The following is a 26,458-nucleotide window of genomic DNA, read 5'->3' on the forward strand; positions in this document are numbered from 1 at the left end:
ACATGTTAGCTTTTGTATTAATTAATACTCTTTTGATGTATATATGACTACAGAATCCTATTGTTAATGATAACTAGCATGGAATCTTTTAAATTTACTTGAACTACTACCAACTCTAGAAGCTAGGCCCTTGGAGTAATGTCTCATGTGAAGGATGGCACACTTATGAGAACGGCACTTCCTGACACTGTACTGCCATGTTACTAATAGAAAATGAAGCCAGTTATCTACAGTGGGAATAGAACATTCAGCCTTCTGTCCCACAGTCTTCTGATCTAACAGCACAAAGGCAATGGTATTACCTGATGAGTCACTGACAATGGCTGAGTATGTGTTACTGAAGTTTTCTTATAGCTTTTGTCTCACAAAGCAGGGATAAGTGATATTTGTTTTTTTAAATTATTCTCGGATGATGAAGTTTGGATGAGGACAGAGTTATCTCCTTATTGTAAACCATAAAGAAAGAAACCTCAGTTTCAGACCTTCACACATGTGAGTTCAAAACATTGTAGGGTTTATAAGGAAGTTGTATTTATACTATGTTTGTTCTGACGAAGCCTTTGTATTAAGTGTGGAAGGATGAAATCGCTTGATGGAGTGGATTACAATAAATTTTCTTGGATTTTATGACTACACTGCATTTGTTGAACTCACACGTGTGAAGGTCTCAAACTAAGTTTTTTTTTTTTTCTTTACAGTTTATTTTTCCTCATTTTTTGCTGGTTTCCTTATAGTAAAACCAATAGCTTCACTAGGTAAACCAGAATGTGACTAAAACAATGGAGGCATATCAAACTGTCAGTAATACACTCCTGGTAAATGCATTGGAAGGTACCACACACACACACACACACACACACACACACACACACACACACACACACACACACACACACACACACTGATGGGGAGCTCTTAAACTGAAAGCTATGAATTTAGTCATTGAAGTGCATACCTTGACAAGGATGACATCATATTGTCAATGACAAAATTAAAATTTTCAGTTACATCAGTGACTATAGCCCGTCTGTGGTAACTGTCAGTCAGTCTCTATATAGCAATCATTGTCTTATGGGTAACCATACAATATGATGTCCTTTAATAACAAAGAGATATCTTGAAATGTAGTTTTATGGATGGCTAAAACCCATTTTTCAAGAATCTTAAGATAGTTTGTAGGGAAACTGTTCATGCTCAGTCAGTGCAGCAGTCATCATGACAATTTATAATTGGGATTGCCATAACTTATTTTCAAACCTATGGTGTAAAGCCTTCATTGAAGGTTATACATTAGCTATATGAAAGATGGAGAGAAATAAAACATAAAAATTTTTTAAGGCATTTTCGGTAAAAAAAGGTTAGAGTCCAAATTATCAACATTAGAGAGGCTTTTTAGCACATTTTTTCTTTCCTGTAGGTAATTCTGGCAAAATGCATTGAAAAGATGATGAGTTCTAGGCTACATGTTAGGACACTGAAGGAAGCAAATATATGCTGAGGTAAAGGTATGAAACATTTCTTGATAAAAATCTCTGTGCAGTCTAACAATTTTTAAACATTACTTAATCAGATACAATTAGGTAATACTACTTCTTGAAAATATGACAGGTTTCATTTAATTTTCAGGCATGGTTACTGTATTTCAGGAAATGGCTGATGTATCTGATACACAGTTTGATGAGAACTCTCTTGATGCGCCTTCATGCAAGAAGAAAGTACCTCTACTGTAGTTGAAGCAGTTGGCCAGTAATAACAGAGCTGAGAAAACATGAGCATTAAGTATGATATGATCCCTATGAATGGCATCCAGTTGTTCTAATAGATCATGGTTAAGTATGTATGAGGATTTCCTTTAGGAAGAACCAACTATAAAAGATTTAATCTTCTGTCTTGATCATACAAATAACATTTTGTCAAGGGCAGATCATGCCTACTCAACAAATGGACTTCTTTGAGAAAGTCACCAAAGCAATGGATGAGGGCAAAATCATTCACACTGGCTACCCTTGACCTGGCCAAGGCATTTGACACAATACCCCACTCGGGCATTGTTGACATACTCAAGAGGTTAGGTACAAACTCGTATGTCACCCAGTAGATAGCCAACTGGCTCACAGACAGGACTCAGGAAGTTAGAATTCGGGAGTCCATCTCTACAAAAAGGCCGGTCACAAGTAGAGTACCTCAGGGATCAGTCCTTGGACTGCTCCTTTTTGCCATTTACTTCTCAGAAGTCAGGTCAATGTCAGTGCTCTGTGGCTGATTAAATTTGCAGATGATTGCCAATTAGGAGCTGTCACTGAATCTCACACTGACACAGATGTTCTCTAGAAGGGGCTGACACAGACAAATAACTGGTGCCAGAACCATGGACTAAAACTAAATGCCAAGAAATGCATAATAATATCCTTTGGGTATTCATCCATCCCTGGTAACTATTATATTGACAACAAACCCCTTAGAGTTGACCCAGTAGTCAGGGACTTAGGGACACACATAGACAATAATCTAGCCTTTGCTCATCATGTGTCTTCAGTGGTGAGGAAATCATTATATGCTGCACAACTTATAAACAAAGGTATGACATCTAAGTCAAAGGAAGTCATTGTTCTACTGCATGTGGCTTCATCAGACCTATCAATGAGTACAATGCACCCTTTGGTATGTACCTAACCAGGGATATCCAACAACTGGAACATCCAGAGAGGTTCCTCACTAAAAGGATACAAGGCATAAGTAATATGTCCTCTGCAGACCACCTCAAGGCCCTATCCCTGTATTATGTCTCCTACAGACTTTTGAGGGGAGATCTATGCCTGGCATATGGGCATTGTCAGACCCCACTTTGATGGACCTCCTGCATATCCACAAAACAAACAGCAGCAGAATTACCCATTCTAAAGACTTAAACCTTGCCTGTGATATAAATAGCACCTGCTGGAGAGATAGACTACCCTGTCTATGGAACAGGCTCCCCATCCATGTAAAGCAGAGTTCCTCCCTAACCCAATTCAAGTGCAATTTTATACAACTGGACAGGAAACTGGAAATTCATCCCTGGTTTGGCACCTATGTTTTTAATGCAAACAGGTAACTTGTAAATGGTTCATCTCCCAGGCTCATGCTTACACTTATCAAGGGTATCAGAACTTGTCAGAGATTTGGGAAGCATGGCTAGGCTTAAAAAAGCCCTTGTGGTCATTAGCCTAGTAAACACCTATGAACCTTTTAAGAAGTGGTCACATAATATGGGCAATGTGTATGTCTCTGCTTCTCTCCACTTGGTTGGTTATGAAACTTTCACATAGAGAGTAGGTGTTGTGCTCAGAATTTACTTCCTGGGCTTATCCTCAATGTATCAAAATCTGAAAACATGGAATATTTTCAGATCCGGTCCTGATATTTAAAACAAATATTATTTACATTTAAGGTATCTTTAACATTTCATGCCAAGCCCTCATTCTCTTTCTATTGTCTGTTGATCTTTGATGGATAATCTTTAGTTGCTAAATTGTGATTAATGTTTAGTCGGTTTCAAGTGGAAAAACTGGATACGAGTACCACTTTGCTTTGCTTTGCACAGAAACCTAGTGTGCATTATAAACCGTCATCTTTTCTCATTTTCTCACTGTTCATTTGTTTTCTGCTCTTAATCTGTGTCTTAATCTTTTTTGTATACTGGTTGATTAGTTCTACATTTTCTCTAAACATACCTCGACAAACTGAATCACCATCTGCAGGAATGAAGGTGTAATGATGTCAACTGCTTTCTACAAATTCATGAACTCACAGCGAATACTGGTATGACTAATATGATCTTTAGGGGGCTTGGTGTTCCCAAATACCCTACACTTATTAGTAGTGTTACCATGGTTAACATGGTCATACAAGTTGATTTAAATAACTTGAACTGCATACATTAATTCAGTGCCTTCCAGGATCAGTAGGAATCCAGATTCTGTGTCATTCATCCCATGATATTTAGCATCACTAGTATAATTTAGACAATGCTTAATTATGGACTAGTTTTACACTAAGCAGATTAAGCATGGTTCTCTGTATCACATCTACATCCATACAATCAATCCAGCAACATACTCTTCAGTGCATCTGTATCCAGCTATCCACTCATACCTGCTACCTTTGTTTATGACTCAGCTGATTAAGCTTTCAAGAAAGAACTATAGGTTGTTATGCAGTAAGAAAATTACTCTTTTTTTTTTCCTATCCTATGACTCCAACTTACACTTAGCATTAAGATACACATCACCATGCCTTTCACCCTTCCTTGGTATGTTATCCCTCATATACAGCTAACCTTATTCAGAGGTTCCAACACTGCTATGCTCCTGCCTTTCTCAGCAGTATATTGGCCACAGTAAATGCCATATATAACCATCTACCTATATTCTGCTAGTCTTACTAATGCAGTTATTGCTAGACAAGTTACAAATTCATCTGCAGCAAGGACCCAACTTCTGACACTGACTCATCATGCTCTATTTGCAGCACACTCCCTAGATCATCATGATATGGCTTCTCCTAGAGCAAAGCTGCTGCACATTGTTGGACTGCCTTATACTTTTAAATGCGTACTTTGCAAAGACCTTAGGGGAGTCTTCGCTACAATCGGTTGGAGGGATATATCCATGCTACAACTACGTACATTCATTTACTTTATGATTAGAAACTGACCCCATCATGGATGACAGACTCACTCAAAAAGGGACATAACATAAAACCGGAGCAGCAGACAGAATTTAAGAAATAAATATGATCTTTCTCCATAATAACAAAATGCTACTGATGCCTTATATACTGTATCACAAAAATTATTAGAACTGTATATCTGGTGCGGCAGAGTCAGTGGATGCAAGCATTTTTCATTACATAGAAAACATACATTCTAACATCTGTATAGTGGGTTTTTACTTTATGAGATCATGGCTTTCATGCAACTGCGTTTCATAGTCATAGTTATAGTCATTGTCTACCTGAATTAGTGAATACTATTCCAGGCACAGACTATTCATTAAGTGCACTTGCACTCTCAGGTTATTACAGAGATGCCAATAAATTAATAATGAAATATGTTTACACATTATATATACATTAAGCCTGTATGTACACATACTGAAGGATTGTTTCAGAGTACGCCATGCTACTTAGGATAGATTGGTATAAATCTGGTTATAACAAATTTGAATTTTAATAATTTCCTCCTTTATATTGTATAACTCACAGCAAGGCAATTAACTTATTTCTGATCTCAGGCTAGTCTCAATTAAAAATAATGGTTTGGTTACTCTGTGCCATGTACAAATTCAGAGGAAAACAAAAGGCCATTATAAACTTATCTACAACAAGGTGAACAAATTAATCAAGTAAAGGAAATGTAATACTTTTTTCCTCTGGACTCCAGTCTTTGACATATCTACATTTCAATACATCCTTAAATAAAAATACAAAGCTGACAAATTTGCTCTGAGCAATTGCAGTATGTTAGGTGAAAAATGGTCCCCGTTGTCATTGCTACTTGAATGCAACTTAAATAATTTCTGACAAGACTGACTACCTTTTACAATGTTTCTTTTCTAGACAAGAGAGATTTAATGACACAGTCACATTTAGACTGCCATGACTTTCTTCTGAAATAATGATTGTTGTGTATTGGGAGTGGAGACAAAGGCAAACTGCAATACATTCACTAGAAAATTCAAATACAAGTTCTGAATGAAAAAAAAAAACATGAATTAGTTTGCTAGCCTCAAGTACCATTATCGAAATAAGCTCAGTGCACATAAATCATTTATTTGCACATGTCTTGCCTCATTTTATGCTTCTGTTTTTAGTATTTACCTTTCTTATTTGGTTCCCAACCAGCCCAGTTTGAGAGCTGTCCGGTTCTTTTCAACTGATAGGTCATAACACACAGGGAAAAGCATCTATGCATCTTTAAACTGTGTCTCTTACAGGAAGAAATGTATGCTGTGCTTATATACATCACCACTACAAGACACAGGTAAGAATGTCCATGTAAACTAGGGACAGATAGGAGATACATAGCTATATTGTACCGCATTCATACAGACGCCAGCCTGAAACAGGTATTTTATTCCATTGCATCATATGTTCCAACCTGTAATAACAACAAATCTGGACTAAGCTAAAAATAATTGGGGGGGGGGGGGGTCAAGGACAGATTTTAAATATGGTTCTTACAAACTTAGAAAGTTGCTACAGGATTTGAATTAGCATGCAATTTGGAAGGATATGAAATCTTAAACTCAAATGTATGTCATTATTTATTGTCTATAATCCTCAATAATTGGTCAGAAAACAAAACTGATAGACCAAAACTATAAAGCAGTAATGTAGACATGCTGGGAAAATCTGGAGAGTTGAGAAGTACACATTGCACTTTATTTTAATGCTTGTTCCTCACATAAATTAATTTGAGTTTGCATTTAAATGCAGTTCTACTAGTTGAATTCTGTTAATAACACATCCTTCAGTCCTTAATAATGATGGTACAATTAACCATGCTTTGAGAATTGTGAGTATCCTAGTCCAATAAATGGAGTGCTTGAGGCTTTGGATTATGTAAATAAGCTCAAATCATGTAAGAGACTCTACTGTTCCACTACCTGTGCTCCCTGTGACAAAGGGGGAATACTTTCAGCACAGCTATCTGGAATTTTGTAAATAATTATATATCATTTGTGAATATCAACATGATTTATATAAGATGCTTGTGCTACACATGTATTAGATCTGTATGCCATGTGCATATCAATCTGCTGATACAGAAGTGTGTTAAAAAAGTATTTTATAAAGTGCTTGTGCTTAAAATGTAACCACAGTGTGTCCTACTGTAAAAGAACAGAAATGTACATGCACTATTGTAACTGTTTAAATGTATATATTTTAACAGTGAAAACTGGAATACAGGAATTTAACTTCAGAAAAATAACTGAAATTAAATTACTTCATGGCTATGCCATAAAAGACAATATATTTCATAGGTTCATAGATATATTTCAGTTTCAGTGCAGCAATTAGACACAATGTCTAAAACTAGGGAGCTTTCTGTATTGTCTCTAGGGTGAAATAATCGCTAGTCTTGAAATGTGAAGGAATGCAATTGTTTTATGACTTCCAGCATCTGCCAAAGATCTGAGGTCTATGTATTTTCAAAGGTTGATGATAAAATACCTCCAGCACCCAGCAGTGGGGGGTTCACCTGGGATACAGTCAGATGACAAGGAATGATGTTATTCTGCAAGTTATGCCAGCATTAATATTTGAGATATTAATTTGAGAACTCTCTGAGAGATACAGGGATTTCTGTATTCTGTCTTGGACCTGACAAGCACCATTCACACACATCTGCCTTGCTCTGATTAAGTTAACTAGAGTATAATAACTCTATCAGATATAGTCAGGAATATAGTGCAGCTTAGTTTAGATAGTTTTCTTTATTTATTTGAGACTGTTCTGCAATGTTGTTTTAAACATTTGCTGTGGTTTTGAACTCTGATATCACTATGAGTATATACTGAGTATTTTCTTGTTCTTTTATTATTTATTATTAAATATATTTAAACCTTTTATTGTGGCTGATCTCTCTAGAGATATTTAAGTTTTGAGAGTACTTGCATGTTTATTTGGCGACACTGTGTGAGCCACTCCTAGTAGTCTTGCTCTTGGTCAAACTACCATTTGTATTAATATTAATATTATACAGTAAGATTGGACACCTTTTGTTAAGGCCTTTAAAGTAGCTGCTCAGGAGTTGGCTGGTGGCAGTGATAACTACCTTATAGTCTGGGCAAAAGGGGGATCATAGCTAGTAAACCTGTGCCAGCTTTTCCCAGGTGTGTGGGTGTGTGTGTTTGTGTGAATCAAATCTCAAATAATCTGTGTGTCAACTACTTGGGCAGGGACACGAAACACTGGTTGGACAGAGAGGGTACTGGAGGTCTTGGCGTGGCCACTCATCTGAGATCTCAACTCTATAGCTGTTGCCAGTGGGGAGTCTTATTGGGGATCTGGAGAAAGAGGGAGAAACTGAACCCAGACTGACTGTGGTCTCAGTGTGTTCTTAAAGGAAATTCCACTTGATGCAGACAGCTGTGTACTTGTCATCCTCCCAGTGTACAACCCCACTGTTGCCAGTGGTAAGGATTGAGGGTCCTTGATTACTGGCCCAGTGGTGGGGCATCAAACTCCCAAAAAAGCATTTATGAAATTTGTTTGATGAGACTACTCTATAGAAAAAACTACAATGCCAAAGACATAGCATTCTTCATTTGGTAAATAACATTTGTGTCTTAGCACCTTCTTATCTTTCATGTTAAAGTTATTCATCTAGTTATTACAAATAGAAACATTTGTTTTTAAGATGTTATTTATTTTTTGCTAACTTGCATAAAACTAAAAGATGTATCTGAAGGAAACAGATAGTTTAAATGCAAGTGGCTGTCTTCAGCATTACAGTCTATTGATGGGGCAGAACATGTTAAATATTGAAAGAATATGAAAAAAAAAAAATACATTGACCCGAGGGGTGTGAATAAAAGGCAACCCCCCCACAAAATTGTTAAAAGATGCAAGCTAAAACTGTGATAGAAAAGAATGTACTGCCTGTTGTTTTGCACAGTTTCCTGGATGAATGAACATTTATTTTGTACATAAAAAATAGAATTGTGTTTACAGTGCAACAGTATCTTGTTTATTCTTAACTAGACTGAATTTTAATAGAATTAAAATGGGAAACCTATGTTCTGAAAAACTGCAAATTTCAAAACACCTAAACAGGAAAGTTGCTAATTCTGAATAGGTGATGTTCCTCTGTGTTGCAACTCTTTCTATGTCATTGATTGACTACATTGTTTGTGTTTGGTGGAGATTGAGAAGCGGGAGAAGGTGAGTTTCCCTTTTGTGTCCATCTTTTTGCCTCTTCTCCAACTTTATGTGTGTATATAAACTAAGGGCAGGGCCAGCATTAATAGCTGGGAGCAGTTTGAACAATTTTGGTTGGGTCTCAGCTGATTTCGTCATCTGACATCCCAACCATCCCTGTACTTGTTGCTTCCTGGACTTAAGACTAATTCAGATTAGGTATCAGGAATATATGCTATTGCTGTGAATTAAAAATAAAATAATATTTATATGTATATATTTTTGTAATAAGAAATTTTAAAACAAACGTAGATAACTAGACACTGTGCCCCCAGAACCAACATCTCCTGTAGTTCTCTCTCTGGGTCTGTTTAACTGAGCTCAAGCACACTATAAGATACCTGTTTTATGGGCCATTGAGGCCCTTTGTATACACAATGCTTCATCAGGGTGGGCACCCTAATTTGCCGGTAGGTACACTCCCATACTTTATTTATTTAGTTAGCTAGTTAACATTTGTTGACCAGGAAAGTTCGACTAGGACAGAACCTATTTTCAGCAGAGGCCCAGGGAGAAACGCTCCAGATGCATGTCTTTGGAATCCTTTACTCCTGCCTCTATCTCCTGAACCATAGTAGCAGACAGCTGCATACTGACCCTTTGCCCCTCCAGACTTTTTTTATTCTTCTCTCTTTTCTGCCACCCACCTTTCCCTTCATTTGACTCATGCCTCTCTCCTTCACATTCTTTATCTATAACCGTTGTATATATTGTAAATACTTTTTCCTTTGGACATTAGTCCCATTGAAATATTATACTGTATGATGTTATGCTAGTGTACAGGTTCTCTTCTTGCCTATTTTGCTAACTGAAATATTGTATCATTTCTACTTATAATTGTATTCATTTATGATATGTATTATCCTGACATACCTCTCTGCATGCTTGCTGTTCTATTACTATTGTTATAGTGATATTGATTAAAGTTTGTTTCTTTGTTTGTATTTCTGCTATGCTGAGACAGAAAATGGTCTGGGGGAGTCAGTGCTCTACCTTGGGTACTAAACTTTAAGTAAATAAATAAATTAAATAATACATATAAAACATTATCTTTGTCCAGTACTCTGCACATTCCAATGTTTCATGAGGCAAAACCAAGCATAGCATGCTAGTAAGAAGCAGGCTCACTTTGAAACATGAAACATGATAAAATTTTTTAACTCTTTAGAGTCCCCAGCAGCTCTCAGTTCCCATGACTAATGTGGTCATGCCAAGAAGTATTGCACAACTGAGTAACTGGGCTACAGGTAATAGTTGTGGGAAGCACGGGGGTGGGGCAGAAAGGGCATAAATTATTTCTAACTGCCATTAGTCATTCTCATCTCATACTACCCTTTTCTTTCACCACGGGCATCCAGTCATCCTCCGTACCTACTCTTCATGATTAGAGTCTCTTCCCCAGAAAAATCACATACCTTCTTACCATCAATGTGTTTCTACAAAACCATACATATAAAACTGGAGAACATCCTCAGAATGCTCAAAAATTATAGTAATCGTCTCAAATTTTCCTTAGAAACAGCATTGTTCATACATCACCCAAATTTATAACTATTCCCAAAAGTGTATTTTCATTTATTTATTTATTTATTTATGTGTTTATCCTTTGTTAGCCAGCTTAGTCCCACTAGCCTAGTAGCTTCTTTTCAAGTGAGGCCAGAGCTGGTATTTATACCAACTAGAGGAAATGCTGAAAGGGCACAAGGCAGCTTTCCCTACATACCTCTCAATTGTCCAGATTTTTGCTTCATATTTTTTGTCTGTTCCTCATAAAAAATATGGTTTCCTGAATTATACATACATATATATATATTTTTTTTTTTTTAATTTTTTATTTTATTTTTTTTGCAAATGACTGATGACTGAATTCACTAAAGAATGACAAGTATTTGAGTTTCAGGCTTCACATTCTTCATAAAATGTATGGTAGCACAAGATATTTTATTCTGTCAACTTTATAAGTTTATAAGAGCAATATTAAAAAATTGTCCCTATTTTTGGGGCTTTGTCCTGCCATTATTTTTGACTTTGTCCAGATTTTGTGTGCTAAGAGGTGGGGAACTATGTTTCCCTACTTTCTGGTATGTGCTGTGGGATCTTTTAAATCACCTGAGCTACTCAGGCTGATGGGACCTTGGTTTAATGTCTTATCCAAAGGACAGCACACTCATGATTACAGCACCCCCCCCCATGTTGCATTGAAATGTCAGTACTCGGGTAGGAATAGGACCTCCACCAATCTGATCTTCCATCACCAAAGGCAAGTGTGCTTCCTGTTGAGCTACTGACAATTCAAAAAGTGTTAAACTAGGTAAGATCCCAGATCACAAGGACAAAAGTAATGATTATATGTAGGGATAATGTCGAGGCAAGTGGCAAAAATCACAATACCTTAAAGAAAACCACATAATGTAGGGACAACATGCTAAACCCCACAATGTGTTCACCTTGTGATAATAACACTTCATCCCAAAACTCTTCCCAGTGTTCTCCAACTATTTTCTGACTTTAAGTTTCTGCTTGCCTTCCTCTTTTTTTTGTAACTTTGAAACTATGATGCCCCTTCAGTTGATTCAAACTGTTTCTGCTGCTGATCTTCCTACTTTCAGGCATGGGAATCATTTTACTGTCCTCCTCTGTCTCCCACCATTCAACACACACACACACACACACACACACACACACACACACACACACACACACACACACACACACACACACACACACACACACAGCATTTTTCTGCCATACTATTGAACTGCTAACATTCTGTCACATGTCTTAGTGATCAGATGTTACTTTGCATCATAGGATCTGTTATTATTTATCCTACCAGTGTTTGTTTTCATATTCACTAGCCTGTTTATTCCACAAGTTTTCTTGTAATTGTATATCATTAGCAACCAATCATAAACCCTGCAACAGAAGCAAAAGGAAACATAGTATCTCTTTCTCAGGCTACAGATTACACCTGGTCTTATTTTCCAAGAGAGCAACTGGAGTGTCAGAAAGTGGTTAATCCAACAAGTTTGTGGTTGAAAATCTAGTGGAGCACCTGGCTATAGCAAATGACCACTATGGAATAGGGAGTGGCTAGCCCTGTGAGCCACACATGAACCATAAATCTGCAGTTGCTAGTAATACTGGACTAGCCATTAGTACAGTGCATGACAGTAAATGCTGCTTGCTCTACTACTACTGGAGTATTACTACTAATAGGAAAATGCTTTGCACTTTGCTGCAGTGCTTCTCTGGCAAATATCAAGACCACTTAAGGCATATAATGATTGTATCATAGCTTAGTGTGTGGCCACCTATTGGACCAAATTGGTCGAACTGGCCTAAGACCAGCCTTGTCCAGCTGGATGTTTCTCTCTTGTTTGCAATGATATTTTAAGTAGTCCAGTTAAAATACATGTCAGGATGCTGGTTTAACTATGAGAAACATAAATTCATCCCATGGAATGTTCTGAGTGCAATACACCCTACACCCTTTCTCTGATCTTCCACATGGTATTCACTTAACATTTCATAGACATTTTGTGAAAATTTGCACACAGCACTACAGTAAATCCATCATTCTTACATGTTACAACTTATAAGTGCTTTATTTAGGCTACACTGCTGGGGCTAAAATTCTTTGTACAAGTCATTCAAAACAGGCTTATACCCTAGCCTTGGTCATCAGGTCTTCAGGCCACAGTGATTCATGGTCCTGATGTGCAATGAGGTTTATACTGTTTAGTGAGAGAATTATCTAGAAAAAGTAAACGAGCCGCTCAGCTTTAAAATTCATACTAAATGAATTATATAACTTTTTTGCATATTCCTCAAGAGGCGGAAAAACAGACAGAAAAACAATCACTACTTACAGCATGGGTAGTTAAGGATCAGAATGTCATCTAATCCAATAAATCCTCTGCGCTCACTGGAAACTACAGCCTCAAATATGACCTACAAAAAATAACAGTAAAAAAAAACATTATTGTAGTCTTGCAGTCTAACAATGTTATATACTCACCATCACGCAATGCAGTGCCTTGAATTGTATTTCTTCAGTCTCATCACTTGCATTTCAAACTGCTGACCCATTGTTAACACTTTATTCACATAAACTTCCTTCAAAATCAATAAGTTAAACTGTGTCTCACTATATTGTACAGTGTAAATCCTGCTATATTTGACATCTGCAAAATTCCTAATCTTTGCTTTTATTTGCATTCTTTGAAGTTGACGTCACCAATAACTCTCCCCTCTGTTCTTAGCTATGTTTTCAAATTTGAGAAGAATTGAAGTAGAGAGAAAAGTAGCAAATATGCTGAACTTAGGCAGCAAATTTGCAAAACCGTGCTCTATTCATTTTCTGTTTGAATATCAAGATGGGCAAGGAAAATCCAGTTTGTGTAAGGCACTCTTTAAGTTAAAAGAATATATTGGCTTGAACTTGCTAGTGTTAGCAAGTTATGTCCAAGATTACCTGGGGCAGGCCTGGAAGTGTGGGTCTTGTGGGGAAAGAGTAGTGTTTGGGTTTGAGATCTTCTTTGTTTCATTTTGTGGGTAAGTGGAGGGATTGTGTGGGGTGTCGATGGGGGTTGTGGTTATGTGGTTCAGTCTGTGTATGTTTTCTTAAATGGTAAGCCAGAGTAGAGTTGAAGTGGGCTGCTTTTGGAGTAATTTTCAGGTGGGAGGCATTGTGGGTGGTTTGGCTTTGTCTCTGGGTGGAAGGGGATTGCTCTCAGAGTGCTGTATTGGTCCTGGGGTGCTTTCTTAGGATGGCACCAAGCAGAGAATGGGAAGGCGGGAGCAGCCCACCACTTAAATTCATCTGTGCCTTTTGTTCATTGTTTCTGTTGTTGTCCATGTCTTGTCGGCTTGTGTTTTTGGTCAGTACACTGCTCATGGCCCCAGTTTGCGGTGGCATGCTTGCTTTGGATTTTCTTTCCTGTGATGGCTTTGGCTTGGAACTGCCAATTCCTGGAAACCCTTGCACTGCAGTTTATGTGCAGGTGCACTGGTCTGGGGATGTTTTGGCTGCTGTGAGTGGTGGGCGCACTGCTCCTCCGTCTTGATTTCACAGAGTGTTGGTTTGGTCAGGTCTGCAGCTCTGCCTCTTGAGGGGATTTGATGGCGGGTTTGTGTGTGGGAAGCTAACTCCGTAGGGGGGAGGAGGGTGTAGAGGCATGGAGACATGCCAGCAGTCTGATTTAGGGTGGGGCTGGCGGTTTGCCACTCTCTTTGTTGTTGAGACCGAGACTGTCAGCTTTCAGGGCTGTGAAGGTAGTCTGTTGTGAGTGTTGTTACAGGCCTTGCGATGGCACTCACTTTACGTTTCATTATGCAAAAAATAAATGAATAAGTGAATAAAGTATGCATCCATTGTTTTATATTGTAATTCTTGTAATAATCGTATTGTAATGTTTGATCTAATACAGAGTAAGAAGATAAAAAAGGCCTACTTTGTAAAGCCTTTTCTGTTGCTTTTGCTGTGGAATATGAAGCCAGATTGGCAACCATTGGCTTAGATGCTGTTTCTGAAGGATATGTGGCATGAGTTGCATGTGTCCAATAAGAAAAGTCAAAGTAGTACCCACTGAAGGGTTACTATAGTGATAAATCCACAGAATGCAACTTGTTGACTGTTTCCTTGGTAAAAGATTTGTGTTTTCTTAAGTTCTTTTTATCCGAATTTGTTAAGCTTCTAGGTAAATGAAACTGAGTAACAGTACAGCGCTGTGATGTTGATGGTTCCTGGGGTTTTCAGGCCTGTGTTGATGGGATGCTGTACAGACATTGCATTCCGGGAGGTGCATTCCTGGTGTTGTAGTGGAGAGCACTTGGTGTGGTTGACAGACAGGTGTTCAGTGGGGGCCGGATCTTGCAGTGGTGGGGACATATGACTGGATGACTTTGTGGAGTAAGATCGCAAAGTGTTTTTTCCCTTTCTCCCTCCATGTCGCTAGGATTTTAAGCCCAAACGGGTCTGTGGGAGGCTTCCCTTTTCACTGCAATGTGCATTTCTGATCAGTGGGATTGCAGCCTTTTGGGTCGGGCTTATACTGGAGTTATGTAGTGATTTTCTGCATATCATCAGTCTGTACCTCATAAAATTTGTGATTTTCTGGCTAATCACATGGAGGTCAGTGGAGGTCACTAAGTAATGGCTTACATTTGTTTTTCAACAGATTCAAATTACAAACTATCCTGGGCACAGGAACTTCAGCAGGGCTTATATTATGCTTGCTTAGTTGTGGTTATGTATGTAATTTTGTTGATGACTATAGTTAATAAGGGGCTTGTTATCTTTTATTATCTGTGTAATTTCATTGACGTCATTTGTATCATCCGGTGGTGGCTGAAATGTGGGTTGTGTTATAGTGGTACTGTACAGTTGGTAATTCAAAAAAAAAAAAGCTTTTAGATGGTGCTGAAGGTGATTATGATAGGGCAGGAGTCAGGAAACAAAGACAGATATCAGAGTCAAATGTTGGTGCTGAGGGTGATTGTGTATGCTCATTTGTTCTTGCTCTGTGCTTACTGCAGCACATGGTAGCGACTTTCATGGGATGTGAAGCATGATTGATATCAGGAAACAGAAGCGGGAGGTAATTGGATGCATGATAGGGCTGTAACCCTTCGCAGATATTTGTGAGCAGGGAACAGTAATCTGTTTTATTAGTTAGTGTTAAGTGTAATTAATTTATGTTAATTCTAAACATACAATAGGTTGGTTTAAAATTATAATGCATTTGCGATAAGTATGGGTGGGCCGAAGAGGTGTTTGCATATTACCTCTCAACTGTACAGATTTTTGCAGAATATCCAGAATTTGGCCTAAAAAAAAAAAAAAAAAAATTGTGGTAGTTAAATTTATCATGGGTATCTGATAGAGTAATTAGAGGTATAGCTTCAATTATGGCTGCTTTGTTATACATGGGAATGGCGGTGATACATTTCTTCCCAGGTTGGTAGGATAGGTCGTTCTTGAAGATGTATTGGAATGTGGGTTATGTAGTTTGGATGATTTACATGTCTTTTGTTTCTTGCAGATGGGGTCTTGGAATGCTGCGGCTGTAATTTGGAATAGGTGGGTATAAGGTGGAGCTTTCTCTTTACATATTAGAGAGCTTACTTTCTCCTTTTTTTTGTAGATGATGGTGTACCGAGTACCAGTTGTGGCGATAAACAGTGAATTCGCAGATGATGGAAGTAGTGGTGAGCGAGAAGGTTACACATGGGAGCACAAGTGGGCAACAGTTACTAATGGAAGTAAGTGGCTTTCAAAGTGGTTTACTTCTTGGTAGAGGAATTACACTGCTAGTCAGAGAAGGACAGGCATTTGAGTTTTGAGTTCAGGGTTAATTGGTTGTACAATTTGTTCTGTTAACTGTTCTGTATGTTAGATTAAGGTTGAAAGTTGGCCCTGTTTTGGGCATTTACAGTTGATAGAAAAAGGGAGCAACAACCACAGCCTTAGGTAAGAGTCTAGGTTCTGCTGCAGGCTTGATGAGGTTACAGGTAATGCATTTTATTTATTGCTCATTTAGGCACATCAAGGTGGATGGGGTTCAGGCAGTTAGCTCAGGGATGGTTAGAAGCTAGACAAGTTCATCTCTTTTCTTTGGGTAGCAATTATCACTCTTGTTCAAGGGGATATGAGTTATAGTATATATATATATATTTATATTTATATATATATATATATATATATATATATATATATATATATATATATATATATATAAATATATACATATATAAAAAAGGTGCTGGTGTCATATTTTGGTGCAGAGTTTGGCAAACACTTGAACTGTGGCAGTGGTCCTTGTTAGTGCCTCCATGTTAAGTCATTGTTATGTGTGCATAGAATTTGTTTTCTTTTCTTTGCAGATTGCTTAAGTGCAGACAGCATCATGCGGTGGCTTGAAAGGGGATTTGAAAGGTGATGTTTTGATAGAATGGATGTTGCCATTGGACTGGGGTACAAGGAGGGTCTGAGTAATCACCTTAGTTAGGCATGTTAGAGCTCTGTATTTGATTAATGGGAGCTGATTATTGCATTGATATAGGGCACAAGCAAGGAAGAGGGAGGTAGGGGGGGTCAAAGGGAAAACATGGGGATGGTTATGGGGAGTGTGGGGATCGCACGAGATGAGTTGAGTTATGATATTTAAAGGAGCACAGGAACTTATTCGGCTACATCTATATGGGTTTTGCAAGTCAGTGAAGTTCGGTCCTTGCTTTCTGGGAGTCTTGGGGTGCTTGTATTCACTAAGCCAGTTGTTTGAAGCATATGTGGGGGAAGGGCTAATGAGGTGTTGGACAGGATGCCGGAGTTTGTTCCTAACGGGTAGTATCCGTGCGGTCACAGATTTGTCCCTTGAGTAGGCAGTGTTAATGTTACATAACAAGTTATGGTTTTACAGAGTAGCACAAGGATCATTTCACTTGGGGTTTGGGTAAATTTTGTAGGTAGTGTTTTATGAAGCATGGTAGGTAGGTGGCTGTGTTGGGGTAGTTGTAGAAAATGTGTGCGTTATTATAGGGTAGTTAGAAGGTTTAAAGGAAGCTTGGTTGCAGGGTAAGGTGGTTGTAAGACAGGTCTTAATTACCTTCTACTTGTATAAGTAATATAAAGAAAGAGAGCTTTTGAGGAGAGAGGCTATGGACAAACTGGGATTAAGATGGTTTGGTTATGAGTGAATTGGGTGTGTTATGGCTGGGCACACAGAGTACTCATTGTTGACTATTTTCAGGAACTGGGTCAAGGGATGCTGGAACTGGGTCAAGGGGTGCTGGTTTTCCAACAAATAAGGTTATGCTGCAATCGACAGGGTCCTGGGTGTGAGACTTGATACTAGTTTTGTCTGGGTGTCAATTTGAGTTCAAGGGGTTAAGGTTTGTGGTTTTGTGGTTATAGGTTGTCAATCCATTCAGGTTGTGCCATGATTTCAGCTTTGAAGGAAATAGGATAAAAGGGTATGTATTCTCTTGGTGGATGTTCTGGTGGGAGTGTGGTCACTGTAATTCTACTTTAGGTAAGTTTCCTTAGGGTCTTTTTCAGTGATTATATGGCAAGGTGGATTTATGACGGGATTCTAAGGTGCTTTCAAATGATGGGTACACCAAATGTTTGGCTTGACCCTTCCCTTTATGGGATGTAGTGGGTTGAACAATTTTGGGGAGAAGGGAGGGGGAACAGCCTGGTCAGGCTGGTTGGTGGAGAAGAGGGATAGGCTTGCCCTCTTCTGTTCCCCCTCTGGTGTCTCGATGTTCATTTCAAGGATCTGGGGAAAGGAAATGAGTAGTTGGAGGAAGCTTGCTGAATAGATAAACAAGCTGAGGTAAGGATGGTGTTATTTGGTGGAAGGTAATTCAATGGCTGTTGTATGAAGTGAGTTGGGATGCTGCTTCATAAGTAAAGTAAGTGAGCAGAGGTATGGACCCTGCTCATTGGGCAGGGTGAGTAGGTATGCTGCCCTGATTAACATTACAATTAATGCTTTGTGAAGTGAGATGGGATGCTGCTTTGTAAGTAAAGTAAGTGAGTAGAGGTATGGACGCTGCTTACTGTAGCAGGGTTTGTAGGTACACTGGCCTGATTAACATTACAAGGATGTTATGCTGTATTTAGAAGCATATCATGAATAGTTGTAATTAATAAAGTTGGTGATCAAAGCTATGTTATGGAAATTTAATAAAGGTCGTCAAATGTCATTTGGTGCGATATGTGTTATTGAAGGGGACCGGGACAATATATGTTCTTGTTTCTATTAGCAAATCATGACTGCTTTTTGGTCAATTCCCACAATATTGACTAAAAACAGCAAAAAAAAAACCTCCTTAATGAGCTTTAACATTGTTGTGGGAGGGGAGGGGGCTGATAGGGGATGTGCCATTTTCTATATTCCATGAATCAACCAAATAAACATTTAATCACCGCTACTGCAAACTTGGATTCCTGTATTACAACCAAAACATGTAACATGCTGAAAAATTAAGGCCACTACGGAATGATAAAATGAATGATAGATACAGATTCATTAAGTTTCATTAGGGATGATGTCCAAGTTTACCATCGACGGTGGTGCAGCGGTAGCGTTGTTGCCTCACAGCAAGAGGTTCTCCCATTCGATTCTCGGCTGGAGTGCAGGGAGTGCCTTCTGTGTGGAGTCTGCATGTCCTCCCCGTGGTTGGGTGGGTGTTCAAAAGACATGCATAAATGGACGTGCCTTCGTTGAAGGTTGAACATCGAGCTGGCTCCTCGGCGTTAGTCAAAATCTACTGTCAATCATTAGCAGACCGGAGTTACGCTGTGGCGACCCCTAACCGAGAAAAGCCGAAAGATAACACACAGGGATGATGTCCAAGTGGCCAGGAGGATAAAATGGTCTATGAAACTAGCATTTTATCCATTAGAAGTGACCCATGTCATAATCTACAGACTGCAATTCACTGAAATAGTTAGTTTGTATAATGATCCTGCTGGGAAAGTAGAAGCATTCAGTTACATCTCTTGCTCAGACCTATATGAAGTGGTCCACATTTCCTCCGTAACACTTCAATTAAGGGTGGGTAAAATTCCAAAAGATTGCAATGCCAGTGGAGAAGACCTCTACTGAGATGGAATGGCAATGATGAAACACAAACTGGGTAAAATAAAAGTTTGCTAGGCAGAGTTATTTGCCCTAGATACCTTGAAATATTAAATGAGTTAGTTAATGGGGGTAGGGGTGGAGGGCAGGCTGGAGACAAGACAGGATGATAGAGTTATTGTAGTTGGAAGGAAGCTGGTTTAGGTCGCTCTGTGATAAGGAAGTGAGATAGTGCATGAGGTAGTTGTGGGTGGAGTGTTAAGACGTAATATAGACAATGGGTGGAACAAGGTTCAGTCTCTTGGGGCGGGCAACTGTGAAGGGGCTCCATGCTGAGTTGTTAGTGCTCAAGTGACCGTTCTGACCTAACACGTACAGGGTGGGAAGATGTAAAGTAAAAATAAGCTGCTGTGCCCAGCTGCTCAGATTTCCACAACATATCCAGAGTTTTACTCATGGAGTTTTGGTCTTCATGTCCCTTGGAGAATGCTAACCTGTAGTTTTCATTGTCACTACAGTATGGTAGGAGTGACATGATGGCTCTAGTGTGGTGTAAACTGGTTAGATGGTTCAAAATTAGAACTGCATCATCTTATAAATTTGTTGTATTTCCAGATGTTAGTTTATATCCTATTTTGTATTGTTATTATTTTGTCAGAGTTTCCTGATTAAGCTACATTTAATGAACTATGAGTAAAAGCACCCTTCAACCCCCATCAACTTCAATTTTATAAAGCATATATTAGGTTATATTGTGGAGTAGCAGTGGCTGGATTATTGATGTGCAGACTATTAGTTGAGCTTCATAATGTACAATATTGAATTGTTAAAGGGCTGGTTTGCAGCTTGGCTGTCCAGATTGCGGTTGATTATCCAGAGTTTGCCTTAGTTGGGTGTTTTGTTCCTCATATGTTTGTTGGTTTTCTCTCAGTCTTCATTCCCTTCAGAGAATGCAAGCTAGCACAAATGCTGTTATCCTTCAGAAAAGGCTTGCAAACACAACTGCTGCTATTCTAGCAACCCACTAAATGTATAAGAACAATATTTAATCTCTTGATGCAGCTTTTTGTCTCCTCATTAATTTAGCTTTGTCCAGAGTTTTTGATTTAAGGGGTACATTATTTGAGGACTGGTAAACCATTCGGCTGTCTACACTGTTGCAGAATGGCTAGATTATTGCCTTATTTAGTTGGTTGATCCTCATACATTTGTGGCTTTTCTTGTAAATCACTGATGAAAGAAGTTAATAAATAAAGGCATACAGCTGACTTATACTTTTCTTTGGAAAGTGCATGGTAATGCAAATTCTACTATTCTACCAATGTGTTAAGCATATAAAAGGAGCATTTAATCTCCTAATTTGGTCTTTTGTCTCCCCATTAACCAGGCTTTGTCTAGATTGCTTAAGTTAATTGATTGAGAGGAATGCAACCTAGCTCCCTTTTTTTGAGGTCTGGTACCCTTGATTAGAAATTGTACGGGCTTTCAAGTGGGGTGGTGGACTTTTGGTTTAGGTATATAGAGATATAGATTGGTGGTGTGTTACTGGCTGGACTGCTGGTTACTCTTCCTGTATCAGTGAAGGGGGTGCTCGCATCATTTACTTGATACTATTAGGGCTATTTGTATTGGTGATGGGGCACAGTGGTGGGATGAGGCATCAGGGACTCTTTCTGGGAACACATAAAATATACATCGCAAATATATATTTTTAGTTTATAATTGTGATTTATTTTCTAGATGAAGTCTTGGATAAGTGAAATCACTGCATAGTTAGGAAAATGTGGGTGAGGATATCATTGAATAGGGTAATCATTTTATTAATTTTCCTTCCTTCTGTATGAAGATGAACACTGAGGAACTGCAAAATAATTAAGTGGCAAGTGATTTCATCTCAGGCAGAGGCCTGCTTCCAAAAGGCAGTAGGTCTGGAAGTAGCACAAGATTTTGTGGAAAGTAAAGCCAGTGGGCAGCAGCAGGGTCAAAGGATGTGTAGGGAACCAGATGATACTGGGGCATGAGGTAAAGAACAGAAGCAAAACAAGAGGACAAGGCAAGGTCATAGGTCTATAGTGGTGGAGTCGCAAGTAGAGGCCCAGCCAATGGAAGGCAATTCTTTTGATGATTCCTTGTGTTCAGTGGGGCAAGCAAGTGATGTTCAAGAGTCAGATGGGGGGGGGGTTGTTAGGTCGTGGCAGGATAGGTTGCAGACTGATGAGTGCTTGGCAGGTACTTTGCAGGACCTGGAAAAAGAAGAGAGGTTGAAACTGCTTGGGGGTCAGATTTTTGGAGGTCAAGAGGGGTCAGTTACACTTGATCAGATACAGTCTAAAGCTAATGGTATAGGTCCCAATGAAAGTTTAGTAAGGTTAATTGATGCAGGCCAGCAAACAGTGGGCATGAATAATATGCAGGATTTTTTAGGTGGAGATGAAGGGATATACATTCCACCTCATATATCCCTGGCTGCTAAGGAGAAGATTTGGAGAGGTGACCTTGCTGATATTTTAGATTTATTAAAGGCAAATGGGGTGCAGTGGATAGCTGAGGCAAATAACCCAAGGCCAAAAGACCTGGTAGCAGCTCTGGCAGGACTAGGTAAAAGGACAGCATTCAGATTTAATGTCAAGTCATGGGTCACCTGGGTTTTAGGTTTTGTACATCACATGGCAGTGGTGATAGAGAAGGAACCTCAGTAAATATTGCCAATGTCGGCTTACTTTATTTCAAAGAGGGTGATTCCTAAGTTCAGAGGAGATAATTGCTGGTTATGGTATGAACAGAAATTCAGGAAGTTAAAGGCAGTGGACAGATCCTTAAAGTGGGAAGTTAGACATGCTCATACATGATTAGCCACCATGTGTGACAGGCTGAGAGCATCACGTCAAGGGAGTTTAGCTGAAGGTACGGCTGGTTGCAGGGTATGTTGGGCATTTAACACCATGAGGTCTTCTTGGCCCATGTGTTGTTTGGCTCATGTGTACTCCTTTTGTGGAGGGAAGTTTAGTGATGCAAGTTGTTGCTTTAAGGAAGGTGGGCAGGTTGACAGGGGTTGGGGCTTGGTACTCAATCTTGCAAAGGGAAAGTGGGACTGCTGATATGTGTTTAAGAGTTACGGAAAGAGGATAAGGTGGTAGGTCAGAAAAAACTTTTTGAAGAGGGTACGGGAAACTGGGCAATGCATTCCCCTAGTCACGCAGAAGCACTAGATGTATTACTCACACATTTCCCTGATAGTGGGATTGTGAGTGAGTTAGTTCAAGGTTTTCAAGTAGGGTTTTTGATTCAATGAGATGCAAGGGGTCTTAAGGTCTGCAACAATATGAAGTCTGTTAAAGGGACAGAGGATGTTTTATTGAGTTTGTTGTACAAGGAAGTTAGTGCAGGTAAAATTATGGGTCCATTAATTGTACCCCCATTTAAGAGGTCTAGGGTGATAATTTTGGGGCTGGTTCCAAAAAGGAAACCGTGAGAGTATTTGGTCAATCTCCACTTGTCTTTTCCTGAAGGGAATTAAGTGAATGATCATATCATCAAGGAGCTGGTAAAGTTCAGTAAACATCTCTGAATGATGCAGTTATGCTGATTCACATATATGAGGACCCATGGCTTGTAAAACAGAATATTTAAGCTGCCTTTAGGTATCTTCCAGTAGCCAAAGAAGATTAGCCAAAACCGAGAATGTATGTAGATGGTAATTTCTTTTGATATGGCTATGATGGACTGTGTGGTGGCTTATGCCACCTTTCACAAATTCAGCAAAGCTTTTGCATTGTATTGGAAACCATCATGTAAAAGAATAAAAGGAGTATATTATTGGGTTATTTTTGTTAGTGGGAGAAGGTACAGACAGTGCTGACATGGGGGAACAGGAGTTTGAACAGCCTTTACCACTTCCACAAGAGGGGAAAACATACTGGACCTGATCATCACCAACATGGGGACTCTATGCTCCAGACCAGAAGTGTATCCCTCACTGGTAAGATCAGACCATAAACTAATCTCACTGGGTATTCACATCCCAACCCCACCCCCTTCCCAGAAAACCACAGTGAAAAACTTCTCTAAAGCAAATTTCACACTCCTCAAAACCGAGGTGGAATCCTTCAAAACCCCTGGGCCTGTGGGAAATACGGCCCAGACTGCAGAATCCTTTATAAACGCATTCTATGAACACCTTCAGAAATGCATGGATCATGCAATCCCAAATAAAACAAAGATCCAATCCTCCAAAGGCAGACGTCCTGTCTGGTGGACCCCAGCCATAAACAAACTGTACAATAGAAGGAGGAAGCTACTACATGATAGAGCAAAATCCCAAAAAGGGAAGGCATCTCTGATCAGAATTAGCAAAAAACTAAGGGCACTCATAAAATCATCTAAGGCCAGCTTCGAGAGAAAAATTGCACAGGACACTAAGGATAATAACAAGGCTTTCTTTAGTTATGTTAGGAACCTGGGTGGGAATTCCCAGATATGCTCAGAATTAGTCCAAAATGACAAAAAATACACCGAACCCACAGACATTGCCAACATCCTAGCTGACAGGTTCAGCGCAAACTCCCCCCCCACCAAAAGGGCAAATATCTATCCCAGGAGAATGCTGCCCCCCTGACATCTCAGATGCTCAAGTAAGAGCCGCCCTCTCCAAAGCAAAAAACACAGCATCAATGGGACCAGGCGGTGTCCCGGGCTGCGTCCTACATGAACTCCAAGAAGAGCTAAACTCAAACATAAAACTACTGTTCAATCTCAGCCTTACTACAGGATATGTACCCAAAGAGTGGCGTACAGCAACAGTGGTCCCTCTCCACAAAGGTGGTGCCTCAATGGATCCTGGAAACTATCGCCCCATAAGCCTGACTAGCTTGGTCTGCAAAGCTATGGAAAGGATCATCATGGACCTCATAAATAAAGATATTGGGGACCTACAGACACTGGATCCTACCCAGTTCGGCTTTGTTAAGGGCAGATCCTGCCTCTTAAACCTGGTCGATTTCTTTGAAACAGTCACCAAGGCCACTGACGAGGGAAGGTGGTCCACACAGCCTACCTGGACCTCACAAAAGCCTTCAATACAATACCCCACTCGGGCATTATAGATAAGCTCACCAGCTTAAATATAAACCCCTATGTCACTAGATGGGTTGCAAACTGGCTCAAGGACAGAACCCACATGGTTAGAATTGCTGGAGCCATGTCAGACTCCAAACCAGTTACAAGTGGCGTCCCACAAGGCTAAGTCCTGGGACCTCTCTTGTTCGGTATATATTTCTCGTAGGTACAGGCCAACACGGAAGGACTGTGGCTGACCAAGTTCGCAGATGACTGCAAACTGGGCGCCATAATCGACTCTCCAGCCGACACAAGCATCCTCCAAAAGGGCCTCACAGAAACAGACAACTGGTGCCAGAGCCATGGCCTCAAGCTAAACGCCAAAAAGTGTATAGTCACCCCCTTTGGCAAAAACAAAGTGCCTACAAATTACCACATAGGTGGCAATCCATTAAGTACAGAAGAAGTAATTAGGGACCTGGGGACCCAAGTTGATAGCAATCTCTCATTTGACAACCACGTGGCCAAAGTGGTTAGAAAAACATTTTATATAGCCCACCTAATCATGAAGGGATTCACATCTAGATCAGCGGAGGTCATCGTGCCTCTTTACTCATCCCTCATCAGGCCCATAATTGAGTACAATGCCTCTTTTGGGATGTACCTTACCAGACACCTGCAGCAACTGGAAAGACCCCAAAAGTACCTCACCAAGAGGATCAAAGGGCTCAAACAGATGCCATATGCTGCCCGGTTAAAGAAACTCCAGCTCTACTCAGTGGCATACCGCCTGCTCAGAGGCGATCTGTGCCTAACGTATAAAGCCATGTCCAATCAGGAATTAATGGACATGCTGCACCTCAGAAAAACCAAATCCCATCGAGCTACGTGCTCGAGACACTTGAACCTCAGCACTGAAATAAATAGGACATGCTGGAGGGACAGATTCATAACCCAGAGGCTCCCTTCACTCTGGAATAAAATCCCAGTCCAGGTTAGGCAGAGTCCCTCATTGACTCTCTTCAAAAGGAATCTTGATGAGTGGATGGGAGATTGTAGGTTTACCCCGGGTATCACTTCTGTGTCACTGTTAGACAGAGGCACAGTATACTAACCTCAAAAAAGGGCATAGCAAAATTAATTTAAAATGGGTGGCGAAATCCAAACACACTCTAGCTAGGCTTATAAATGCCCTAGGGCAGATAGCCTAGTATGAACCTATGAACCTATGAACCTTTATCATGAACTCGGGGTACCTTTAGCCAAAGAAAGAGGGAGGGCCCATCAAAGGAGATTAGTTTTTGGGGTTTGAGGATTGATGCAGGTGATGGATGTTTTCATTTGCTGAAGATAAACTCAGTAAAATGAATGAGCATATTGGCAAATTATTGGGTGTGAGTGTGAGCATGAGACATGCAATGGAGCTGCTAGAACTGATGAATTTTGCCTATTGGGTGGTGGCCCTGGGCCACACCTTTTGGAGATCACTAGCCAACATATTAAAGGGTGGTAAGAAGAAATATCACTGGGTTATAGAATCTAGGGGGTTAAAGAAGGACATGAGGATTTGGTTAAACTTCTTTGAAGGTTTCAATGGAATTTCTATGTGGCAAGATGATTGGGTGTTTACAATTTATTTGCAGTTGTTCACAGATGCAGCAGATGGTCTAGTTATTGGGTATATTTTGGAGATAAAGAGTTTGTGGCCCCTGGCTAGTAGAATGGGATGAGCAAACTTCTTTGAACTAATACTTATTTGAGTGGCATCAGTGATATGGTAGAAGGAGGTAGCCAACAGATGAATGGTTTTCTTTTGTTTTATCTTTTCTGGCAATGTATGAGTTTTT

The 26,458-nt window shown here is 39.6% G+C and overlaps 1 protein-coding gene across 1 annotated transcript in view; it reads right to left on the minus strand.

Annotated features, from left to right (window-relative positions):
* PTPRU (protein tyrosine phosphatase receptor type U) overlaps positions 1–26,458 on the minus strand; it is a 4,710,560-nt gene that overhangs the window by 3,491,745 nt on the left and 1,192,357 nt on the right. The window contains exon 4 of the mRNA XM_044089740.1: positions 12,837–12,918. Coding sequence (XP_043945675.1) covers positions 12,837–12,918 — 82 coding nt within the window. The remainder of the gene's footprint in view (positions 1–12,836; positions 12,919–26,458) is intronic.

This window comes from Protopterus annectens, chromosome 1.part1 (genome assembly GCF_019279795.1).
Source record: "Protopterus annectens isolate FY-2018-M chromosome 1.part1, PAN1.0, whole genome shotgun sequence".
Taxonomy (NCBI): Eukaryota; Metazoa; Chordata; order Ceratodontiformes; family Protopteridae; genus Protopterus; species Protopterus annectens.